This window comes from Bos mutus, chromosome 1 (genome assembly GCF_027580195.1).
Source record: "Bos mutus isolate GX-2022 chromosome 1, NWIPB_WYAK_1.1, whole genome shotgun sequence".
Lineage (NCBI taxonomy): Eukaryota > Metazoa > Chordata > Mammalia > Artiodactyla > Bovidae > Bos > Bos mutus.
Genome location: NC_091617.1, coordinates 117,072,509 through 117,095,367, shown reverse-complemented (window position 1 = coordinate 117,095,367; position 22,859 = coordinate 117,072,509). Strand labels below are relative to the sequence as shown.

The window sequence follows — 22,859 nt, the reverse complement described above, 5'->3', positions numbered from 1 at the left end:
TTTGGTTGGAATAAATTTATTTCATCTGTCTGTAAACAAGGTGTTTAATAGTTATGGCATTTTTTTAAATGCATATTAAATCAGATGAGTTAGACTGTATCCCAGATGTAACAAAGTGCAGGGAAAGAAATGGACAAATCAGCAACAAGATTTGTTTTTAAATCTGTACATTATCCACAAGGCCCAAACAATAGAAGCAAATACTAGAATGTCCCTAAGGTAGTGCCATTCGAAAGAAACCTTTAATAGGTCAGTTAAAATCCATCTCACAATAGCAACAGTTCATTTTAACAATAGTATGGCACAGAATACATATGAGAAAAATTCATCACAAGACAGCCAAGTCCACAATAATGCAACTTCATATAAAAACTCAAGCTGCAAATAAAAGTTGGTCCTATGAAGAACAAACTGGACACACTCCAGATGGTTATGTTGGGATACCTAATGTCCATAATGGCAGCCTTTTACAATTTTACTAAAGAGTAGAGCTGGTGTGCAAAGAAAAAGACAGGAACAAAAATCTGAGCTATTGCAAAGATGGAATGTCCCTTGGGATTCAATCAGTATGGTTACTATAAGGTCATGGGAGGAAGTGCATTTTGCTCTTGTTTTGCAGTTGCACTTGTCATATGTCCTGTGGACACTACGATAAAAGGTTTGTCTCTACTCAAGTGCAACAACAATACTAAAAGCAAACTACTGCAGCTCTCAATAGCTCATCAACAAAAGTGATATTAATTGGTTAAATAAACCAGGCACTGCATAAAAGAAGATGGAAGCAAACCAAATACCTATGTGCAAAGGGAGGGGTGGGAAAAGAGGAGTGAAGGAAAGATGCATGCACTTTTTCCTCCCAACCATGCGCTATGAAAGGAAGACTAGATGAGCTAAGTAAATGCTCAAAGTGCTGAAAGACATTGATCAAATTAGAGATTGTACAACCGGCACCTTGCTTAATATTAACTTATTTTAGTAATCAATATCCCATTAATTGCTAAGACAAAGTGATGCCCAACTTGGCATGCCCCCTCCCCCCAAATTTCAAGGTATCATGCAAATCATTATTGTGCTGCAATTATGTTGCCAGATAAGGTTGGTTACATACAGTGGTTAACATACAAATGATCCACTGGGCAAACAGGAATTGTGACATTAGAAAATAGGCAAAGAAAAATTAGCTACCATCTATAATCTGGTAGCTCTGTGACCATAATTGGGGTGATGATGAAGACAGTTGCTAGGAAGATGGGGAGAGGCTGCTTACACATCAGACCTCCTCAGGTATAAAGCGAGTTCATATGCTTTCTTGTTAAGTGTGCCTCCGTGGACACCTTCCTTTCCCATGACTATAACCAATGCTGGAGTACACAAGGAAACAAAACAAAAGTGAACAGAATTATTTAAGGGGGGGGGGCAGAAAGAAAGACACCTTTCCCCACCAACAGAGGGATACAAAGGAGACACAGGTTCATACCCCATCACCCTGCATTGCTAATAAAATTTCCAGAATTAAGACTCAAGCTTACAGCTAGGAAAGTTTAAGAGCAATTTTCCCCTAATACTTAACAGTCTGCCTAGCAGCTAGAACCCAGAGTCTCTCAAGTATTTTGCCATTGAGTATGCCTTCTTATTCAATCCGCCTCCATGGACCCCTTCTTTTCCCATTACAAAGACCAAGACTGAAAGAGAAAGAAGAAAAGTGTTTCAAAAGAAGTGTTAATCAAGAGAGTCACATAAGTTTTAGCAGACAGAACCCCGATTAATAAGTTAACATTAAGTCAGTTTTTCATGAACAACGAAGCACTGAAGTCAGCCAGGTCTCCAAAAAGAACTTTCAAACTAGTAATATGCTGAAAACATTTTGACTACTAACTGCATCTTGGAAGTCCAATCAGTGCAGCTGCAGTGCTCTATAACAATATCTTTACACTAGCTAGGGGGAAAAGAGTGTGATTATCTTTTTTTTTTTTTTTTAATATTGGAGTATAGTGATTTACAAATGTTGTGTTAGCTTCAGGTATATAGCAAAGTGATTGGTTATACATATACATGTGTTTATTCTTTTTCAGATTTTTTCCCATTTAGGTTATTGAGTAGAGTCCCCTGTGTAGGTCCTTATTTACTTTATATATAGTAGTGTGTATTTGTGGAGAAGGCAATGGCACCCCACTCCAGTACTCTTGCCTGGAAAATCCCATGGACGGAGGAGCCTGGTAGGCTACAGTCCATGGGGTCACTAAGAGTCAGACACGACTGAGTGACTTCACTTTTACTTTTCACTTTCACGCGTTGGAGAAGGAAATGGCAACCCACTCCAGTGTTCTTGCCTGGAGACTCCCAGGGACGGGGGAGCCTGGTGGGCTGCCGTCTATGGGGTCACGCAGAATCGGACACGACTGAAGCGACGCAGCAGCAGCAGCAGTGTGTATTTGTTACTCTCAAACTCATAATTTATTCCTCTTCCCCAACTTTTCCCCTTTGGTAACCGTAAGTTTGTTTTCTAAGTGTGTGAATGTTTCTGTTTTACGAACAAATGCCTTTGTATCTTTTTTTTTAAGATTCCACATATAGGTGATTTATCTTTCTCTGTCTTTTATCACTTTACTTAGTATAATCTCTAGGTCCATTCATGTTGCTGCAAATGGCATTCCTTTTATGGACATCTATCTTATATAGAGAACAAAAACCTTCTGATTAGCATGACAAATACACATTAGACTGGTCCCCCAAAAATAAATTTTAAAAAACATACTTATAAAATTCTTCCCTAATTTAACTGCTTGATTAAGTACAAACTGTTAAGTCTTACCAGTGAGGCTAAATGTGTATTAATTACTACCAGAGAAAAACCAAGACTGAATTTTAAATAGCATTTTCAGTGCCATTCAGAAGAGCGCAAATGACAAGTTCTGAAGGTCTGTGCTTACTGATATCCTCACTGTGTTAGCTTTGTTTTTAATTGAGTATAAAACCCTAAAATAAACTTATTTCCAACAACAGGTTTTTCTATGATGCAGTTCAAAGGTCTATCCTCAAAATATGTGTATGTATATATCAGATTTTATATTTACTGCCACTAGATGTCAGTAGTGCAGTGTGGCGCAAAAACATTCCGGTTTTTATGTCACACGGTTGATGCTTCTTTTTAATATATTTATCTGAGCTCAGCTACTTTTTGAGATTTATCTCCTATTTCACAGCCATCTAATTTTCCTACAGAGAAATACTCATATGTAGCAATGCACAGCAGAACAGGAGGAACCTTTAGGCACTCCAGCTGGTAGGCCCACTGCAGCTAACAGTGGCTTCAAGTTTCTTCACATGGTAGATTTGGTCTTAACATTAGATGGGCCAAATCTGCTCTATTAGGCTATACCAGCCTTCTTTATTTACAAAACATTTTCACAGGTTAACACACTTAAGTGTATTTGTAAACCAATTAGATGTCATAATAAATCTCAACTTTTAAAGTTTCTTTCAAAAAAGTGAGACTTATTTAGTACAGTAAGAATTTCTGCAATGTTGATGATAGTCAGGAAACACAAGAAGTTCTGGATCAGTATATAAATGAAATATAGTTTCCTATTTTTCAAATAAATCAGGCACATATAGTCTTTGAAAATATTTAATAAGTGCAAAACTTACTCCAAAACCCTCATTCTAATTATTTCTCTCTTCTCCAGCAATGTTTCTAATAGAAATGGAAGCCAGTATTAATTTTTCATTTTTTATGCTGAATAGTGAATGACTAAAATGTGAGCAAGAAAGAAAAGGAAGACATTCAAAAGTCAAAAACCCAGAGGGACTAAAATAACCAATTTGAATGATTTAACAATCTGAATAGCAGTTGAGGAGACAAAGTGATTTTATTTAACTTTTTATTTTAAAGTATAGTTGATTAACAATGTTAATTTCAAGTGTAAAGTGGTTCAGTTATACATACAGAAGAGACAAATTTAGATTTTCAGTTTACTAAAGTTGGAACTGAAGAGCTGCTATTAATATTCTATTTCAGCATTAAGTCAGGATGTCAGAGGTGAGGCTGTATATGCAGCGGCTGTAGAGTAAGTGAATCTAAAGCAGTGCCTCCTTCAGTGCTGGGCAGTTCACAAAAACCACCTTAATAGCCATTATGGACTAACACTTTATTCAAAATGTTAAAGAAACTGCTTAATAAGTTATAATGTGACTTGCAACGATTAACCAAAAGCGTGCTGTACTCACCTCTACCAGCTCTGCCCACGGCCACGTTGTACGTTGGCTCCCCACCTTGACTCTTTGTCCGGATGTCCATTGTGCAGTCACCGTCCACGTATAGGCTATCTCTGATCACTGAGCACTTCTTTGCGCCAAGAGTCAAACCATTGGTAAAGAAACCTTCCCGGTCTTTTCCTACAATCATATCTATTTCTACTGGCTGCCCCCACCCCCAACCACAAAAAAAAAAGAGAGAGAGAGAAAACAAAACAAAAAGTTGTAGTTAATTTCTTGTCTTGGTGTAACAGGCAAAGTGGCAGGTTTGTACTACCACTACGAGACATCCACATTTCATTCATGTAAAACCAAGTTTCAGTCGTTTCTAAAAAACTACTTAATCTTACGGGATGACATTTTATATCAGGATGACATTTTATATCAGTCAGTTAATTTCACAGTTAAAGAGAGTGGTCTGTTAACTAAGCCCAGTCTATGCAAAGAATCTCCAGTTGGTAGATGACACTAGATAAACTACAAACTTAAGAGTTATTTATAAACTTGTTTCAAGTCAGGTGGTACACGAAGTGCTTATGTAATGGTAAAAATTCACCTAAAAACTTTCAACAAAATCTAATCTATCACAGTCACGTAACAGTCTTGTCATATCAAACTTAAAGTTGTTTGAAAGTCTCCTGAAACAAAGTCCATGCTTGGCAGATCTGTTTACATCTACTCTGCTTCAAATAGCTTGACAAACCCCCTCTAGTACGAACTTCAAGCCCTGAATCTCAGTGCATCCCCAAATTCATATTTCCCTCCTCTTTTATTTTAGCCGCTACTCCCTCTCCAACTTTCCTTCCCCTCCCTCCTCAGTAATCAGTTTTCTTTCTGGGCAAATGCAAAGAGGATTCTGTCTGTAGCACTGCAATAGGCAACCATAAAAGAACAGAGAAAATGGAGGGAGAGTGGGAAAGAAACTGAGGTAGAGACCAGAACCGGAAAGGAGAAAACGTGCATTCTAACATTCCATGAATAAGAAGGAAGGCGTCGCCCCCATCAGAACTGCAGAGTCATAGCAGGCCCCAGCCATTTCCAAGCACACTCCCGCAATCTTCCCAGCCAGACAGCGGGAACTCACACACAAAGACAAGAGGACTGCAGGAAAAAAGTTGATCGCCAGACGCCAATTCTCTGTAAGAATTGTAGTCCACTGCGGCAACAGAGAGCCTGAAAGTACCTGGATAAGGAGTTCTACACAGTTAGACCTCAAACCATGTTAAGTAGTACAAGAATAATTAGTAGCACCCATAGTAAGGGGCCTGAATTTTGGCATTTGATAGGAAGGGGGCGTGAAGCTTAGGAAATTAAGAGAATGTTCCTGTATTTGATATAATGTCACCATTTTAGATCCTTGTGCAAAAAGAGACAAAACAATAAAGCAGCACTGGAGGGCTTATTGACAATTATTCCCCAAACATGTGGCAACCGAGTCAAACCACCAAGTCACAAGAAAATCAGGCGCCGGGAACATTAATCTGCACTAGTTCCCTTACGAAGATCACTAGAGGGAGGGACTTGGAGAACTGAAGCATCCCCTCGGTCTTCGCAGATTACTGAAAGCCCCAAGCACCCCCTTTTTTTAGAGCTCTGTTGCGTAATTGGGGATAACGGTATATCGATGAATCTCCATAGGAAAGAAATCAATGGCAGATCGCCATCTTGGAGAATTTAAAAAAAAAAAAAATCCTATGGAGCCAGAGATTCACGAATCCACCTACGTTGTCTGCGTTCATTTCTCGCAAGCCCAAGAGGCCTGGACACCGGCAAATCTACGCCAAGTGGCCGCGAGGATCCTGGGGGCCGGGCAGCCGCCGCCTCCCACAGCTCGCGGCGCGGGCGGCGCGCCGTCACCGGAGCTAGGGGCGGCTCGGCCACCCGAGGACCCGCGCCCCAGCCCGGCTCCTCCAGTCCCCGCTTCCACCCGGGAACGTACAAAGCAAACCCCAGGGCTTCCAGGGGACCCCGGGGCGGGGGCGAGAGTGGGGAAAAGGCCCCCCACCCACGAACCGGTGCGTGCCCCCTCCCCCAGCCTCATCCGGACAAGCACTGGGAACGCCGGCGAGCCCGGCCGCCGCCCCCGCCACTCAGCGCAGCCCCGGCGAGGGGGCGTCCCCGGGCCTCGGCCTCTCCGCCCGCCCGGTAGCCGCATCCTCGGCGCCCGCCGCCCGTCACACCTGCCGGCGCGGCCCTGCCCGAGTCCGGCCCCGCGCTGCGGCGTCCCCACGGCTGGCCCCGCATGGGTCCGGGGCCGGGAACCCAGGTCCCCGCCGGTCCTCACCGTAATGCTCTGGAAGACGCCCCCGGCCGTGGCTGCCCAGACGTATTTGGCGTCGCAGTAGCCGACAATGGCGGCCTCCTGGCAGCAGCCATCGCACATCAGGTTATCCACGTAGCTCTGCCAACCGGCCATCTTCGAGCCCTTCGCACTGCAGCGGGGACGGCAAGGAGCAGCAGGCGCAGCGGCGGCGGCGGTCGCGGGCGGCGGCGGCGGCGCGGGGGGAGGCGGGGCGGGGGCGGAGAGGAGGCGGCTCTGCGCAAGCACCGACCGCCCCCCTCCCCGAGGAGCTGCGGAGGGAGGACGCGGGGACGGCGGTGAGGGACAAGCCGCGGAGCGCGCCCGGCCCGGCCGCCCTCCCGCCCGCGACCGCGGGGCTGATTAACTAGCGGCGGCAGGCTGCGGAGCGGCTGTGCCGGCGACGGCGCTGGAGACTACTCTTCACCGTGGCTCCCTTAGCTCTCCGCGTTCCGGCGGGGCGTGCGCGCGCGCGTGCGTGCGATCCTTCCGCGGCGCCCTGACTCTGAGGGTCCCGAGAAGGGAGGGGGAGACTGAGCGGGGGCGCGGGCGCGGAGGGATACTGCCCGGGGCAATCACGGCGCCACGTGCGGCCGGCGAGGTCTGAGTGAGGCGGCTTGCTGAGGGTGGCTGAGCCTCGGACCCCGGGCCTGCGGAGAGGGCGTCTCCCTAGTCGCACTCGGTACCCCGGGGACGGCGGCGTCTGGGGCGCCTCGGAGTCCCCGCGTCCGGGCGGTGAAACGCCTGGGTCCTGCGGCCGGCGGCTCGGGATGCGGAATCTTGCGCCTTGGTGTCGGATTGCAGAGTTGCCCTGGTGACGGGATGCGGAGCGTTAACTCCTCTTTGTGGTCCGGGCAGGCGGGTAGCAGAGTCGGCCACTGTCATCTTAGGCATCCTCAGTGGAACCCTCTTCTCTGGACCTCTCGGCCACAAACGCTACCAGGCGGGCGCGCTCCGGCAATCTGAAATCAGAGTGGCATTCTTGGCTTTCAGGAACATTTCTGAGCTTTGCCGGTCTTTCATTGTTGCTTCATTTGGGTACCAAAGGCCTCTCATTGTGTGGGTTCCTTGACAGGAAGAGCCTCTCTTCCCCTGTCTTAAAGCGGCTAAATTGCTCGTAAATTCCGAAGGAAACAAATAGCGAGCAATGTAAAACTATTGGTTGGTAACTGGGAATGTTACTGGTGGGTCGAAGAAATCTGAATATATAAGAATTTAAAAATCTAAGAATGGGTTCGTTGTATGAACATATTACTATTTCTACTCTCAAAAGCTAAACTAATTTCGGGACCCAGATCGGAGAATGGCTCGTATTTAGGTGGTAAAACATGGGTAGAGTCCCTGTGAATATTGCGTGGTCTTTAGTAACCGCTGGGCGTTATGACTATGCAAAGGATAAGGAGACGTCCCACGATTTCGATTTTAAATGAACTAAACGACCTGTCAATGAAGGGAAGAGAGCATCTCAGAGCGTTTTTGAAAAAGTTGATTTTCAACTTTAAAGTTATCATGTAAGGTCACAATTATTGACAAGGAGGATTCCACATATGTTGCTCAGGAAAGAAGATAAAAAACGTTGCTACGTAATCTAATTGGTTCTGACGTTTTGTATTTTGTCTGATGTTTGCTTTGAAATGTACAACTCTTAACCGGCAAAGAGGGGAAATCACCGTAAGCGAACTCCCAAGTCAGGCTCCTATCAGACTGAGATAATGAATTCTCTCAGGTTCTGATGATACATAGAACTTATGTGCTACAAAATGTGTGCCAAACTTGTTTCATTTTTGTAAATGTGCCGCCCACCTGATTTAGTTACACTTACTCTTGTTTACTACTTTTTTTGTGTGTATGGTGGTCGTTGATGGTTTTAATCCTGCAGTTTTACCAGTTTATCAGCCTCAAAGTTAATGATACACTGCTGGTAGCACGGTGCCAATGTAAGAATTCGTTAAGCTGTACACTTATTTGTGCTCATTATACAGATTGTAATTCAGTAAATTTAAACAGTAAACAAAGGTTAACGAAAAAAGAAAAATAAAATGATAGTTTGAAGTTGAAATTGACTTATTTATTAATCTACAATGAAGTTTTATTTGAAGTTTTTAAGATTTAATTTTTACACTATTTTCTTCATATAGCAAAGCAATGCAAATAATTCTTGTTCTTTTATTGTCTAAACAGCAAAAGAATTAAGTCAAGTGAATATTCTGCATATTCAATTCTCAAAAGATTCTAAAACACATGGGGTAAAACAAAAGAATTTAAAATTCTTATTTTTTAATATTTTTCAAAATACAAATCTAAAATTACTATTTTATTTTTCAAACGGTGTCATTTCTATCCCAGTATTGCACACAGAATTCCTCCTCCAGGGGATCTTCCTGACCCCTGGAGAATAAAAATAAAAAATAAAGTAGAACTATGAAAAATAAACTTGTATAATACAGGTTTTACAGTTTAGATTTTGAGATGATGCATTCGAAGAGTCTATTTACTGTCTCTTTTTGGTATTATAATAAAAGACTCCTAATGCCCTTTTTCTTGAGAACAAGCCTCAGAGCATGGGTGCCTTATTTTCTATTTGTATACAGTGATCTGTTCCTATTTCATTTAACTGTTGCTTATCACAAGATGTTTCAAAAGGCATAAGTAGATGTTGAACACTGTTTTAAGAATTGCAATATAAGTCCAAGAGAGTATCAATATGAGAAAAAGTACCAATTTTTATCTTTCTCTGCTTTTATTCTGGGAAATTGATAATAGTGATGTCTGGGCAGAACCAAAGAAAAATAAAACCGCTCTTGTTGAAACAGATATCCAGAAGTAGCTAATAACAATCAGTTGTAGCATATTTAAATGCGGAATGCATTATTATTCATTGTTTCCAAAATATTTATTCTTATTTAGAATAAGAATAAGTAATAATAACTGTGGTAAGTCATATTTAATGTACAGTCAAGGAGTGCCTGAGCCATTTATGTCCACATGTAAAAAGTCATTTGACATTTTAGCAAAACACAAACAAGTTGAAATTAAGATGTATCCAACCTGATAACTGTGGTGTTGGCAAAGACTCTGAGAGTGCCTTGGACAGCAAGGAGATCCAACCAGTCCATCCTAAAGGAAATCAGTCCTGAATATTCATTGGAAGGACTGATCCTGAAGCTGAAACTCCAATACTTTGGCCACCTGATGTGAAGAACTGACTCATTTGAAAATACCCTGACACTGGGAAATATTAAAAGCGCTGGGAAAGATGAAAGGCGGGAGGAGAAGGGGACGACAGAGGATGAGATGGTTGGATGGCATCACCGACTCAATGGACATGAGTTTGAGTCAACTCTGGGAGTTGGTGATGGACAGGGAGGCCTGGTGTGCTGCAGTCCATGGGGTTGCAAAGAGTCGGATATGACTGAGTGACTGAACTGAACTGAATCTGATAAACACTGGGGTAAGAGCTAGAGAACTAACCCCAATACAGTAAAACTCTAATAATAATAACTAGACCCACCTCAAGTCCTCAATTAAGATTTTGACTTCTACACTTGGTTTTCTTCAAAGGTGTTTTAATTATAAAATAGTCACAACAATCAAGAAAGTTCAGAAAATGGAGCAAAAGCACCATTAATGCCACAAGCAATACAAATGTTATCTTTTAAATCTATTCACTTGTTTTATTTATGATTTTTACGGTTAAGAACAAGGAGTACCTACAATTCTGGATTTGTCAATTTTACCCTGAAACTATGAATTTTTTTTACTAGCTTTAGGTTATTTAATACAAGTTAACAGTATATTTTCTTTCTGATAAATTGAATTTTCGAGTAATATCCCTCTTTAGGGCTTCCCAGGTAGTGCTAGCGGTAAAGTATCTACCTGCCAGTTCAGGAGACATAAGAGATGTGGGTTTGATTCCTGGGTTGGGAAGATCCCCTGGAGGAGGAAGTGGCAACCCACTCCAGTATTCTTGCCTGGAAAATTCCATGGACAGAGAAGCCTGGGTGGGCTACAGTTCATGGGGTTTCAAAAGAGTCAGACACAACTGAGCACAATGGCCTTCTTTATTACCAGTATTGTTTTTTGTTGTAAAATCTTTTTTAATTGAAGTATAATTGATTTACAATGTTGTGTTAGTTTCTGGTATACAGCAAAATGATTTAGTTATATATTGTTATTTAGTCACTAAGTCATGTCAGGGGTAAAGTCTATTTTGTCAGCTATTAAACTATGTTACGCTTTCTTTTTTGTTTTTAAATTTTATTTTTGACTGTACTGGGTCTTTGCTGCTGTGCGTGGGCTTTCTGTAGTTGGGGAGGGGGCTGCTACTCTAGTTGTGGTGTGCAGGCTTCTCACGGCAGTGACTTCTCGTTGCACAGTACAGGCAAGCTCAGGTGCGCAGGCTCTAAGGTGCGAGCTCAGTAGTTGTAGCACACAGGCTTAATTGCTTTGTGGCATGAGTGATCGTTCCAGATCAGGGCTCCAACCCATGTCCAGTGCATTGGCAGTCAGAATCCTAACCACTGGGCCACCAGGGAAGTCCCCTGCTCTCCATTTATTGATATTTATCTAATATATCCTTATCTCCCTCCTCTCTCCCACCTCCCTTTTGCCTCCCTCTCCTTCTTTCTCTTCCTCCTGGTCCTCCCTCCTCCTTCCTCTCCATCTCTTACTCTCACTTTCTCTGTCCTTAAATTTTAATGTCTCCTTTTATATTCACTTAGCTACATTTTATCTTTTTGTCTAATATGTATACTATTTAATTTTTTTATTCATGTGGAACTCATATGTTCATTTTCTATTCTTTTAGTGTTACACTGAAATTTTACCATGCATATTTAATAGAATAAAACTTTAAATTAAATAATTTATTACACCCTCCAACCAGATAATCCAAGGACCTTAAAACACTTTAAGTCTGGTCACCCCTCTTCATAATACTATTATTTTACACACATGCTTCAGTTCAATTCAGTCACTCAGTCATGTCTGACTCTTTGTGACCCCATGGGCTGCAGCATGCCAGGCTTCCCTGTCCCATCACCAACTCCTGGAGCTTGCTCAAACTCATGTCCATCAAGTCAGTGATGCCATCCAGCCATCTCATTCTCTGTCGTCCCCTTCTCCTCCTGCCTTCAATCTTTCCCAGCATTGGGGTCTTTTCTAAAGAGTCAGTTTTCCCATCAGGTGGCCAAAGTATTGGAGCTTCAGCTTCAGCATCAGTCCTTCCAATGAATATTCAGGACTGATTTCCTTTAGGATGGACTGGTTGGATCTCCTTGCAGTCCAAGGGACTCTCAAGAGTCTTCTCCAACTCCACAGTTCAAAATTGACAGTTCTTCGGTACTCAGCTTTCTTTATGGTCCATCTCTCACATCCATATATGACTTCTGGAAAAAGCTTTAACTAGATGGACCTTGGTTAGCAAGTAATATCTCTGCTTTTTAATATGCTATCCTGGTTGGTCATAGCTTTTCTTCCAAGGAGCAAGCATCTTTTAATTTCATGGCTGCAATCACCATCTGCAGTGATTTCGGAGCCCAAGAAAATAAACTCTCTCTCTGTTTCCATTGTTTCCCCATCTATTTGCCATGAAGGAATGGGACTGAATGCCATGATATTCATTTTTTGAATGTTGAGTTTTAAGCCAGCTTTTTCACTCTCCTCTTTCACTTTCATCAAGAGGCTCTTCAGTTCCTCTTTGATTTCTGCCATAAGGGTGGAGTCATCTGCATATCTGAGGTTATTGATATTTCTTCCAGCAATCTTGATTCCAGCTTGTGCTTCATCCAGCCCAGCATTTCACATGATGTACTCTGCATAGAAGTTAAATAAGTAGGGTGACAGTATTCAGCCTTGATGTATTCATTTCCCAATTTGGAACCAGTCTGCTGTTCCACGTCCGTTTCTGTTGCTTCTTGATCTCCATACAGATTTCTCAGGAGGCAGGTCAGGTGGTCTGGTATTCCCATCTCTTGAAGAATTTTCCAGTTTGTTGTGATCCACACAGTCAAAAGCTTTGGCATAGTCAATAAAGCAGAAGTAGATATTTTCCTGGAACTTTCTTGCTTTTTCAATGATCCAACAGATGTTGGCAATTTGATTTCTGGTTCCTCTGCCTTTTCTAAATCCAGCTTAAACATCTGGAAGTTTATGGTTCACTGTTGAAGCCTCGCTTGGAGAATTTTGAGCATTACTTTACTAGTGTGTGAGATGAGTGCAATTGTGCAGTAGTTTGAACATTTTTTGGCATTGTCTTTCTTTGGGATTGAATGAAAACTGACCTTTTCCAGTCCTGTGGCCACTGCTGAGTTTTCCAAATTTGCTGGCATAATGAGTGCAGTACTTTAACAGCATCATCTTTTAGAATTTAGAAATAGCTCAGCTGAAATTCCTTCATCTCCACTAGTTTTGTTCACAGTGATGCTTCCTGAGGCCCACTTGACTTCGAACTCCAGGGTATCTGGCTCTAGGTGAGTGATCACAGCATCGTGGTTATCTGGGTCATGAAGATCTTTTTTGCATAGTTCTTCTGTGTATTGTTGCCACCTCTTGTTAATATTTTTTGCTTCTGTGAGGTCCATACCGTTTCTGTCCTTTATCGTGCCCATCTTTGCATGAAATGTTCCACAGATATTCATGTACATTTATATGTTACCTGTTTTATTCACTTGCCATTGCTTCTCATATTTCAGACCATCATTTTATGATCCTTTTCTTCTTTTAAAGTAAATATTTTGAAGTTCTTTTAGTGGATGTCCCTTGATGGGAAATTATTTTTGTTTATCTGAAAATGTCCTTATATCACTTTCATTCTTAAAAAAAAATAGATTGGATCTACAATGCAAGACTGACACCTTTAAGATGCTATTCTTTCTTTCTTTCTGATTTTCATCATTGCTGCTGTACTTATGATCTGTCCTTTTTCTCTGCTTTTTGGATCCTTTTGTCTTTGCTGTTCCACAATGATGTATTTATGCCTGGTTTTATTTTACTTGGAAAAATAGATTTATATCTGTGATCACTTGTGGAAAATTCTCAATCATCACCCCTTCAATTATTCCTTTTCCCAGTTCTCTCTTCTTTTTGGATTCAAAATAAATGTTTCTTTTTCCTCTTCTTTTCTCCATATCTCTTAGCTTGTTTTATATTTTTCATCTTCTTACCTCTCTATGCTGCATTCTGGGAAATTTCTTCTGCCAAATGTTCCAATTCACTGTTTGACGATGTTTCACCTGTTATTAGACCCCTAGATTGAGCTATGTAATTCCTAAAAATCCATGGTTTTTATTTTTAGAAATTCTATTTTATTGTCACACAGATCTTTCTCATTATTCCTGGTGGTCTCACCCTTGCCCAACTTTGTGGCTCCATACTTTACTTCTTTAAGCATTTCTTACCTCGTTACTCTGTACTCTGTACATAACAATTTCAGTATCTAAAGAAGTTGTGTTCGTTTTTCTCTCACACATAGTAGCTTGCCTCCTGTGTACCTGGTGATCTTAGATTATGAATTTATATTTCCTGGATCTTAAATAAGTGGGAATCCTAATGGCTTAACTAGAGGACAGTTCCTTTCAAAGATAATTTGTATCTGCTTCTGCTGTGTGTCCAGGAGTGCTAGAAACCTGGGGCCACTTTAAACCTCTCTCTGTTGTCCCCTATATGCAGGTGTCTCCTAAATGCAGGAGTATCAGATTCACCTCCTTGTCAGTAATGCCTAACGTGGCTCCTGAGCCGCGTTAGGCATTACTGACACCTCCTCACACATAGCTGCTGTTGGCATTTGCACTCAGACCAACTGCATCTCTCCAGCATGCATGAAGATCCCTGCTCTAATTTCTCATTTGGTATGAAAAGGGGTCTTTGAAGATTTTTTTAATTTCTGAGAACCAAGCAAAACATCAAGAAATGTTTTCGATCCAGATCTAGTTGTTTTGCAGCTGGATGGTTCCCTCACAATATCTAGTCCACTGTGATGCCAGAAGTAAAAGTCATACTCATAATTTTACATTTTCTGTGTTTCATTCAATAACTATAAATTGAACATAGGTTTCCAGCTTGGGTACTGCTTGGTGCTATTTACTGAGACAAAGAATATGGAAAGTTGAACAACACAGGGGAGATGTTACGCTTAGTTGACTTTTAGTGAAAATGTTGCTTGGCAGTGAGATATAGAGCTCTGCAGTTCAAAAGAGAAGTCTGGGCTCAAGATAGCATTCAGAAATGAGTAAAGGAAGAGACATTCACCGTGAAAACAGAATGAATGGCCAGAGAAGTTAGGTGGGGACTCAGAAGCCAGTAAATCATAAATGCACAAGGAAGAGCTTCTCCAAATGGTAGAAATGGACAAAAGTAGCAAAAGTTAGAGATGAAATAAGAGAAGGGTTGGAAGGTACTCAAATATGTGATATGACATATATGGAATCCCAAAAATGATAGGAAAGGACTTATTTATGAAACAGAAATAGAAGCAGACATAGAAAACAAATTTATGGTTACCAAAAGGGGGAAAGGGATAAATTGGGAATTTGGGCTTAACAGATACACACCGCTGTATATAAAATAGACAAAATCCTACTGTATAGCACAGGAAACTATATTCAGTATTTCATAATAATCTATAAATGGAAAAGAATCTTGAAAAGTATGTTATATATGTGTACATATATATCATATATGTGTATATATATATCAGAATCACTGCTGTATATCTAAAACTATCACAACATTATAAGTCAACTACACTTCATTTTTCAGTGTAAAAAGAAACACCTAGTGCTGTGATGATTCTTAACTTCATAAATAACATCCCAAAATCCATAGATGGAATGAGTGCCTTTAAGTACAGGGAGAAGAATTGGCCTTAGACAAAAGACTGGAAACCTTCATTATAATAGCAGTGTATGATTATAGTTTTTTCACTTGTTTACTCCAGTATAAGATACATACAGAAAAGAGAACCGATCATAAATGCATACCATGATGATTTTCACCAAGTGAACTCAACCGGTTAACCCACACCTAGATCAAGAAACAGGATAATATCAGAAGCCCAAGAATGCTCTTCTTGCTCATGTGAAGTACTACTCTTTTCTCAGGATTTTAACTACTTTCATGACTTTTCAGAACTCAGGATAATTTTGCCTATTTCTGAACTTTAGATAAAAGTCTACTTACACAGTAGGTCCTTTTTTGTGACTCTTTCTGGCTTCTTTCCCTCAAATGTTCGTGAAAGTCATCCATATTTTTGCATGTAATTGTAGTTTGCTCATTCTCGCTGCTGTATGCCATTATGTGACTATATCATAATTTATTTATTCCTTACACTGTCAGTGTGCATTGGGTTAGTTCCTAGGTTTTTGCTATTATGAATATGAACTTTTCTGTGCATGTGTTTTGGTGAGCACATTCCTAGGAACAGGACTGCTCATAGGTTTAAGGTCACTAGAAACTCTGCAACAACATTCTGAAGAGGTTTTATCCCGGTACTAGCAATGTATGAAAGTTTCAGTTACTCCACATCTTCACCAACATTTGGTATTATATCTTTTTAATTTTAAACATTTTACTGGGTATGTAATGGCAATTTATTATGGCTTTAATCTGCATATTCCTAATGGCAAATGGTGAGCATCTCTTTCAAATGTTAGTCATTTGGACACTTTTTTGTGAAGTGCTTGCAGTAGTACTGACGACGCAGTCATTCAAGTAGATGTATCCTAAGTTATCCTTTCTTTTCAAAAAATCAAATAAGTTGAGAAACAGAGATAATTTAGTTGTGATTTGTCTGATGGTGAGCTTTCAAAGGCATGGGGATGATAAACACATTTGTAGAAAGGTGTCTAACAGCAAAATTTAAAATACAAAGTATGACAATTCATTTAATCTAATGGGCTAGATATTACCAGTTTCTCCTGTTCTTTCTTGCTAACAGAATCATAAATTTACTTGGGGTGGGAGTGGGAGGTAACAATTTAATTTAAAATAATTCCAAAAGTTTGGTGAGCATCCAGTCCTCCACTGGCCAAAAATTGTCTAATGGAAAACTACTTTCTTCCTGATAAGTTTAAAAAAAAAAAAAAAAAAAGGCCAGTATAAGCTTTCTGCCTTTAACCTGCCTTCCCACTGGTCCAGATGGTGATGATGCAGTGCTGAGATAGGGCAGCCATTTGTGACTATGCTGAGGATGGTGGAGCAGCTGGGGAGAAGGGACCTGCTTTCTCAAGTGCTTCACCAGCCTTGCACTGCTGATCCCAGATTCTTGTTACATTGGACAAATGAATTCCTTACTTAGTTAAGCTACTATATAATCAGCCTCTGTTAAGTGCAATTAAACCCTTTGCTCACCAGAACATCCATTTTCCTAGCCCACCTCAGGTCCTTAAGGTTTATCCAGGGTCATTTTTTCCATTATGAGCTAAGCATTTGAGGAAATGCTTTAGTTATTGCATCCCGGTTGTAATAGTGACTGAATTGGCTATATCATGGGAAATTGCTCTACCAGTTTTGCTGCAGTCCTGCATCAAATTGTGCCCTGGAGGCTTCAAGGATTCATATCCTTTCCTAAATGTCACACAAGCCCCTCACACAAGTTCTGTCACACAGAACTCCCTAAGAGTTTTGATTCATTTTCTCTGATTTTTGTTGTTGTTGTTTAGTTGCTCAGTCGTGTCTGACTCTTTGACACCCCATAGACTGCTACACGCCAGGCTTCCCTGTCCTTCACCATCTCCCAGAGCTTGCTCAAACTCATGTCCGTTGAGCTGGTGATGCCATCCAACCATCTCATACTCTATCGTCCCCTTCTCCTCCTGCCTTCTATATTTCCCAGTATCGGGGTCTTTTCCAATGAGTTGGCTTTTTGCATCAGGTGGCCAAAGTATTGGAGCTCTCTGATCTGCCACATGCAAAAAGAGGATTCTTGAATCATAGCTGAAGCATCTCATTCCAAGGAAATTGTGCTTGAATTTGAGGGGTGGGTTGTAGAATTCCAGCAGAAGAGGGCAAGGCCTATAGAAGCACTGGCCATCTTGTTATCTGATATGTGAGAGAGATGCAGGCACTCCAGCACAATCCTCCCCAAAGAGATAACACATCTAATTTTTCTTGATCTCAGTCCCAGAAGGCAAGCAATGAAATTTAATTTAATTAAGTAGATAGCCTTCCCCAAATAGTATTAAAAGGAGGCTTTACATTTTTGTGGTTGGTCTTCTCTAGTAAAGCTCTGATTTCACTTCTAGGGAAAATGTTTCTAGGTCTACAAACATACTGATGAACAGAGAACTAAAAATGTAAATTAAACAATTATGCATTACATTTAAGAGTAGCTCTTAAAGTGAATATTAAAATATGGGGGAAGGGATAAATTAGGAGTTTTAGATTAACAGATACACACTACTAAAAATAAGCAACAAGGACCTGCTGTGTAGCATAGGGAACTATGCAACAGCCTATAATGGAAAAGAATCTGAAAAAGAAATATATATATATATATGTATGTATATATATATATATACACATATATATATACACACACACACACACACACACACACATACACAATATCTTTCAACAGCCTATAATGGAAAAGAATCTGAAAAAGAATATACATACACACACACATATGTGTGTAACTGAATCACTTTACCGTACACCTGAAACTAATACTTTATAAACCAACTATACATCAAAAAATTAAAAATACATATGTGTTTTTAAAATATCATTTGATATTTAAAGAACATTGGCTTCCCAGGTGGCTCAGTCGGTAAAGAATCTACCTGCCAATGAAGGAGACATGGGTTCAATCCCTGGGTCGGGAAGATCCCCTAGAGAAGGAAATGGCAACCCACTCCAGTATTCTTGCCTGGGAAATCCCATGGAGAGAGAAGCCTGGCAGGCTATAGTCCATGGGATTGCAAGTCGGACACAACTTCCTAACTAAACCACCACCAGCACATCATCACCACCACCACCTGCAGCACCCTCACCTTTATGGAGAAGCGAATAGTAGGTAGCTAACTGTGGACAGAACAAGACTCTCAAAGACCATGTTAATGCCCTGCATTGCCTTGCCATTTTAGGCTTGTCCAGACTCATGGTAAGTGACACCTGTGAGAAACATTGGCAAAGATTTGAATGTGCACTTTACAAAAATGGTTCGCAAGGTCAATAACCACAGGAAAAGGTGCTCAACTGCTTTAATCACCAGGAAAAGGCAAATTAAAACTACAGTCTACCACCTTACAACCATCTCACACCCATTAGGATGGCTACAATTTAAAAAACAAATGTTGGCAAGATTGTTGGGAAATTGTAACCTTTGTGCACTGGTTGGTGGAAATGTAAAATAGTGTAGCCACTATGGAAAATAGTATGGCAGTTCCTCAAAAAATTAAAAATAGATTTATCACACGATCCAGGAATTTTACTTATGGGTATGTACTCAAAAGAACTGAAAGGAACTTAAACAGGTACCTGCGCACCCATGTTCATGGTAGCAGTATTCACAGTTACAAAAAGGTGGAAGCAACACCTGTTCATCAGTGATCGAATGGATAAACAATACGCGGTATATACATACAATGTACGTAAGGAATTTCCTTCCTAAGGAAGGAAATCCTACAGTATCAATGAACTTTGAGGATATTATCCTAAGTAAAATAAGTCAGTTATAAAAGGACAAATAATGCATCCTTCTACTTACATGAGGTACCTAGAGTTGTCAAATTCAGAGACAGAAAGCAGGATAGTGGTTAACTGGAGTTGGGGGGAGGGAAATGAAAAGCTATTATTTAATCAGTACAGAGTTTCAGTTCTGCAAGATGAAGTGTTCTGTGGAAGAATGGTAATGATGGAAGTAGCACAACACTCTAAATGTACCCAATACCTCTGAGCTGTACAGTTAAAAATGGTTAGTGGAACTCCCTGGTGGTCCAGTGGTTAAGACTGCATGCTTCCCATACATATGGAATCTAGAAAAGTGGTACTGATGAATCTATTCCAGGGCAGGAATAAAGATGCAGACAGAGGATGAACGTGTGCACACAGCAGGGGTCGAAGGGCGTGGGATGAACTGAGAGAGTAGCACTGACATTATACACTCCCATGTGTAAAGTACACAGCTAGTGGGAAGCTGCTGCAGAACACAGGGAGCCCGGCTCAGTGCTCTGTAATGGCCAGAGCGATGGGATGGGGGTGGGGTGGGAGAAAGATTCAAGAGGGAGGGGGTATATGTATGCCCACTGCTAATTCACATTACTGAATGGCAAAACCGCACAACATTGTCATCCAATTATCCTCCAACTTAAAAAAATCAGTCTCTTTACAATAAATATATTCAGTTCAGTTCAGTTGCTCAGTCATGTCTGAATCTTTATGACCCCATGGACTGCCACACGCCAGGCCTCCCTATCCACCAATCCCCAGAGTTTACTCAAACTCATGTCCATTGAGTCAGTGATGCCATCCAACCATCTCATCCTCTGGCATCCCCTTCTCCTCCCACCTTCAATATTTTGCAGCATCAGGGTCTTTTCAAATGAGTCAGTTCTTCATATCAGGTGGCCAAAGTATTGGAATTTCAGCTTCAACATCAGTCCTTCCAATATTTAGGACTGATTTCCTTTAGGATGGACTGGTTGGATCTCCTTGCAGTCTGACTCTCAAGAGTCTTCTCCAACACCACAGTTGAAAGGCATCAATTCTTTGGTGCTCATCTTTCTTTATAGTCCAACTCTCACACCCAAACATGACTACTGGAAAAACCATAGCTTTGACTAGATAGACCTTTGTTGGCAAAGTAATGTCTCTGCTTTTTAATATGCTGTCTAGGTTTGTCATAACTTTTCTTCCAAGGAGCAAGCATCTTTTAATTTCATGGCTGCACTCACCATCTGAATCTATTTCTCATGGAATATAAATATATCATTAGGACCTAAAAAAAAAAAAAAAGACTCCATGCTTCCACTACAGGGGACACAGATTCAATCTTTCAGAGAACTAAGATCTCACATGCTGCGTGGTGTAGTAATCAATCATTTTTAGTTTATAAAAACTAAAAATGGTTAAGATGGCAAACTTTATGTGGGTTTATTGCAATTCATTTTAAAAATAAAAAACCCCCCACAATACCACTACAAAGCTATCAGAATGGCAAAAAATAAAAAAAGATAGAAACTGCCAATCATTACCAACCAGAACTATACATATACTGCTAATGTGCTGTGCTGTGCTTAGTCGCTCAGTCGTATCTGACTCTTTGAGACCCCCATGGACTGTACATCAGGCTCCTCCATACATAGGATTTACTAGGCAAGAATACTGGACTGGGTTGCCATTTCCTTCTCCAGGATCTTCCTGACCCAGGGACTGAAACTGGGTCCCTTGAGTCTCCTACACTGGCAGGTGGATTCTTTACCACTTGCACCACCTGAGAAGACGCTATGAAGAGGTATGAGCATTTAATTAATGAGTTAACAGAAAGTGTAGAATAATTAAATGGAAAAGGGGCCAAACAGTTATTTAGCACCAGGGGTCAGTTCAGTTCAGTTCAGTCGCTCAGTCATGTCCAACTCTGCAACCCCATGAATGGCAGCATGCCAGGCCTCCCTGTCCATCACCAACTCAAACTTACATCCATCGAGTCGGTGATGCCATCCAGCCATCTCATCCTCTGTCATCCCCTTCTCCTCCTGCCCCCAATCCCTCCCAGCATCAGGGTCTTCTCTAATGAGTCAACTCTTCGCATGAGGTGGCCAAAGTATTGGAGTTTCAGCTTCAACATCAGTCCTTCCAGTGAACACCCAGAACTGATCTCCTTTAGGATGGACTGGTTGGATTTCCTCGCAGTCCAAAGGACTCTCAAGAGTCTTCTCCAACACCACAGTTCAAAAGCATCAATTCTTCGGCGCTCAGCTTTCTTCACAGTCCAACTCTCCCATCCATACATGACCACTGGAAAAACCATAGCCTTAAACAATAGCAAAATAAAAATCAGGCTTGGTGATGAATTCCAAGGTGATAAATTTCCCAAATATTCTGTAAAGATTTGCTTAGCAGAGAGACTCAACTTTCAGGGAATGAAATCCCAGTGGTTTCATGAATAGTAATAAACAGCAATAAGGACACACTTGATGTTTATAAACCTAATCAACCACACCAGCCTGTTCCAATATAGGGTAATGCATTGTGTAATCTTGACCAAAAGAGTTGTAAAACATATTATTTTTGGAGACAAACACCAACTTCTGGTGACAAATTTAAATCTAGAAAAATAAGTGGACTTAAAAAATCTAAGTAACCTAACAAGTTTTAGAATAAGAAACACATGCTCAGTACTGTAACAATTCGGTTGGATTTGAATCACCTGGGGAGAAAAACCGATTTTTTTTTTTTTGTGCCCCAACCAAGGAATCATAAAGCATTCAGAAACTGAGTTTTGGGGTCTGTTTAGAATTGTAACTAGAAGGTATCAAACTTGTATTACTAGAACATGAGGAAGATGTCAAAACAAATTCATTCATAATCCGAGGGAGATACGAAACAAACTTAATGAAGAAATAAATTCAACATATGGTGTTTGATATTTAGAATAGTCTGAAGTTAAATATTGTAGTAAGCTTTGCTGTCATATGTGTTTTGCCTGCTATTGAAGGTGTTGAAGTTTTCAAAAGAATTGATCATATTGGATTTGCAATTTCAGTTTAAAGTAAGGTAATTTAATAAAATTTTAGATCATGGGTTAAATGTTCAATCCATGGAGAGTTCAAATCATTGTAGGTATTTCTCTGTGTGCAAAAAACCTCTGAGATACTAAAGACTAAGCCATATGTCCAGCACAACTACCCTCTGGGGAGAGAAGAGCCGTGACTTACAAGGTACTGGGCACACTGGAAGATTTCTGTCTTCATCTTCTCTGGCGGCCATAACAAGAACCACAGTCTAGGGGGGTTAAACAACAGAAATTTGCTTTCTCACAATTCTGGAGGTGAAAAGTCTGAGATCAAGGTATCCGCAGGCTTGATATCTTCTGAGGAACCTCTCTCCTTGACTGTAGATGGTACTCTTCTCCCTCAGTCTCCATTTTCCCTCTATGCCTACTTGCTTCCTAATCTTCTCATAAATCCACCATATTGGGTGAGGGTTGACCCATATGCACTCATTCCACCTTAGTTACCTGATAAAGGCCACCTTTCCAAATATAGTTGCATTCTGAGGGACTTCAACATATGAATTTTAGAAAGACACAATTCAGCCCGTAAGAATGTCTAAAACTCTGTAGTCTGGGACTCACTCACTGCTGGCA

At 40.9% G+C, this 22,859-nt stretch overlaps 1 protein-coding gene across 2 annotated transcripts; it reads right to left on the bottom strand.

Annotated features, from left to right (window-relative positions):
- PFN2 (profilin 2) lies at positions 1-7,410 on the bottom strand. 2 transcript variants are annotated; one of them, XM_070374785.1, is made up of 3 exons: positions 6,539-7,410; positions 4,228-4,420; positions 1-1,361 (listed from the first exon to the last, which is right to left on the bottom strand). In XM_070374785.1, exons 1-3 carry the CDS (start codon positions 6,668-6,670, stop codon positions 1,264-1,266), a joined length of 423 nt encoding a protein of 140 aa, XP_070230886.1. In that variant the 5' UTR covers positions 6,671-7,410; the 3' UTR covers positions 1-1,263. The 2 variants fall into 2 exon arrangements, with proteins under 2 accessions (XP_070230886.1, XP_070230883.1); XM_070374782.1 differs by having other exon boundaries at positions 1-1,682; positions 6,539-7,375.
- Positions 7,411-22,859: the final 15,449 nt, after the last annotated feature.

Bases quoted from the DNA above. Each gene is read 5' to 3' on its own strand.
- PFN2 (XM_070374785.1), bottom strand. From the start codon at position 6,670: ATGGCCGGTTGGCAGAGCTACGTGGATAACCTGATGTGCGATGGCTGC. The intron at 4,421-6,538 runs GTGAGGACCGGC...GGGTGGGGGCAG, and splicing joins GCGTCTTCCAGAGCATTACG to CCAGTAGAAATAGATATGAT. The intron at 1,362-4,227 runs GTGAGTACAGCA...TGTGTACTCCAG, and splicing joins CGTGGGCAGAGCTGGTAGAG to CATTGGTTATAGTCATGGGA.